At 59.0% G+C, this 505-nt stretch overlaps 1 protein-coding gene across 1 annotated transcript in view; it reads left to right on the plus strand.

Annotated features, from left to right (window-relative positions):
• The window catches only part of NGA_0569300 (uncharacterized protein), a gene marked incomplete at both ends in the record, with an annotated part of 2,577 nt that extends 2,470 nt beyond the window's left edge, over window positions 1-107 (plus strand). Inside the window, one exon of the mRNA XM_005855780.1 lies at window positions 1-107. This exon is cut by the window's left edge and continues 590 nt beyond it. Coding sequence (XP_005855842.1) covers window positions 1-107 — 107 coding nt within the window.
• Window positions 108-505: the final 398 nt, after the last annotated feature.

The following is a 505-nucleotide window of genomic DNA, read 5'->3' on the forward strand; positions in this document are numbered from 1 at the left end:
GAGGGAGGGATGGGGGGGAGGGAGCAGAGGGCGTGGAGCGGGCGTGGTTGAGTGGGAAGGGGTTGGGGGAGAGGATCGCCGCCTCCTTCACAAGGAAGAGCGGCTAACGAGGGCAAGCGGATGGAGGGAAGAGAAGTACAGGGGAGGTGTCGAGGCACGGTGGAAAAGTGGACTTTCAGTTGCAACTTTTGAATCAAAGAGGGTTCAACAACCCTTCTCTCCCGTGCGACATTGGTTTAAAAACTTCCCCACGCCTAAGGAAAATTTCGACAAAATTTCGAACATGCATCGATCTCTGCATGACTTTGATTTCTCCGAATTGCTGACAACCCGACTCCTCGCCCCCCGCCTTCCCTCCTCACACGGCGAGCCCCTCCCTTGACACGCTTGGCCGTCATCTGTGCGGCCCCTCCAAATCTATCACTCGGTCGTGCAGCCCCACTAGACTCGCCCGGTGCCCCGTCGAGACCACAGTGACCCGCCTCCCTCCCTCCCTCCCACTCCC

The sequence above is a fragment of the Nannochloropsis gaditana genome, assembly GCF_000240725.1.
Source record: "Nannochloropsis gaditana CCMP526 unplaced genomic scaffold scaffold099, whole genome shotgun sequence".
Classification (NCBI taxonomy): domain Eukaryota; class Eustigmatophyceae; order Eustigmatales; family Monodopsidaceae; genus Microchloropsis; species Microchloropsis gaditana.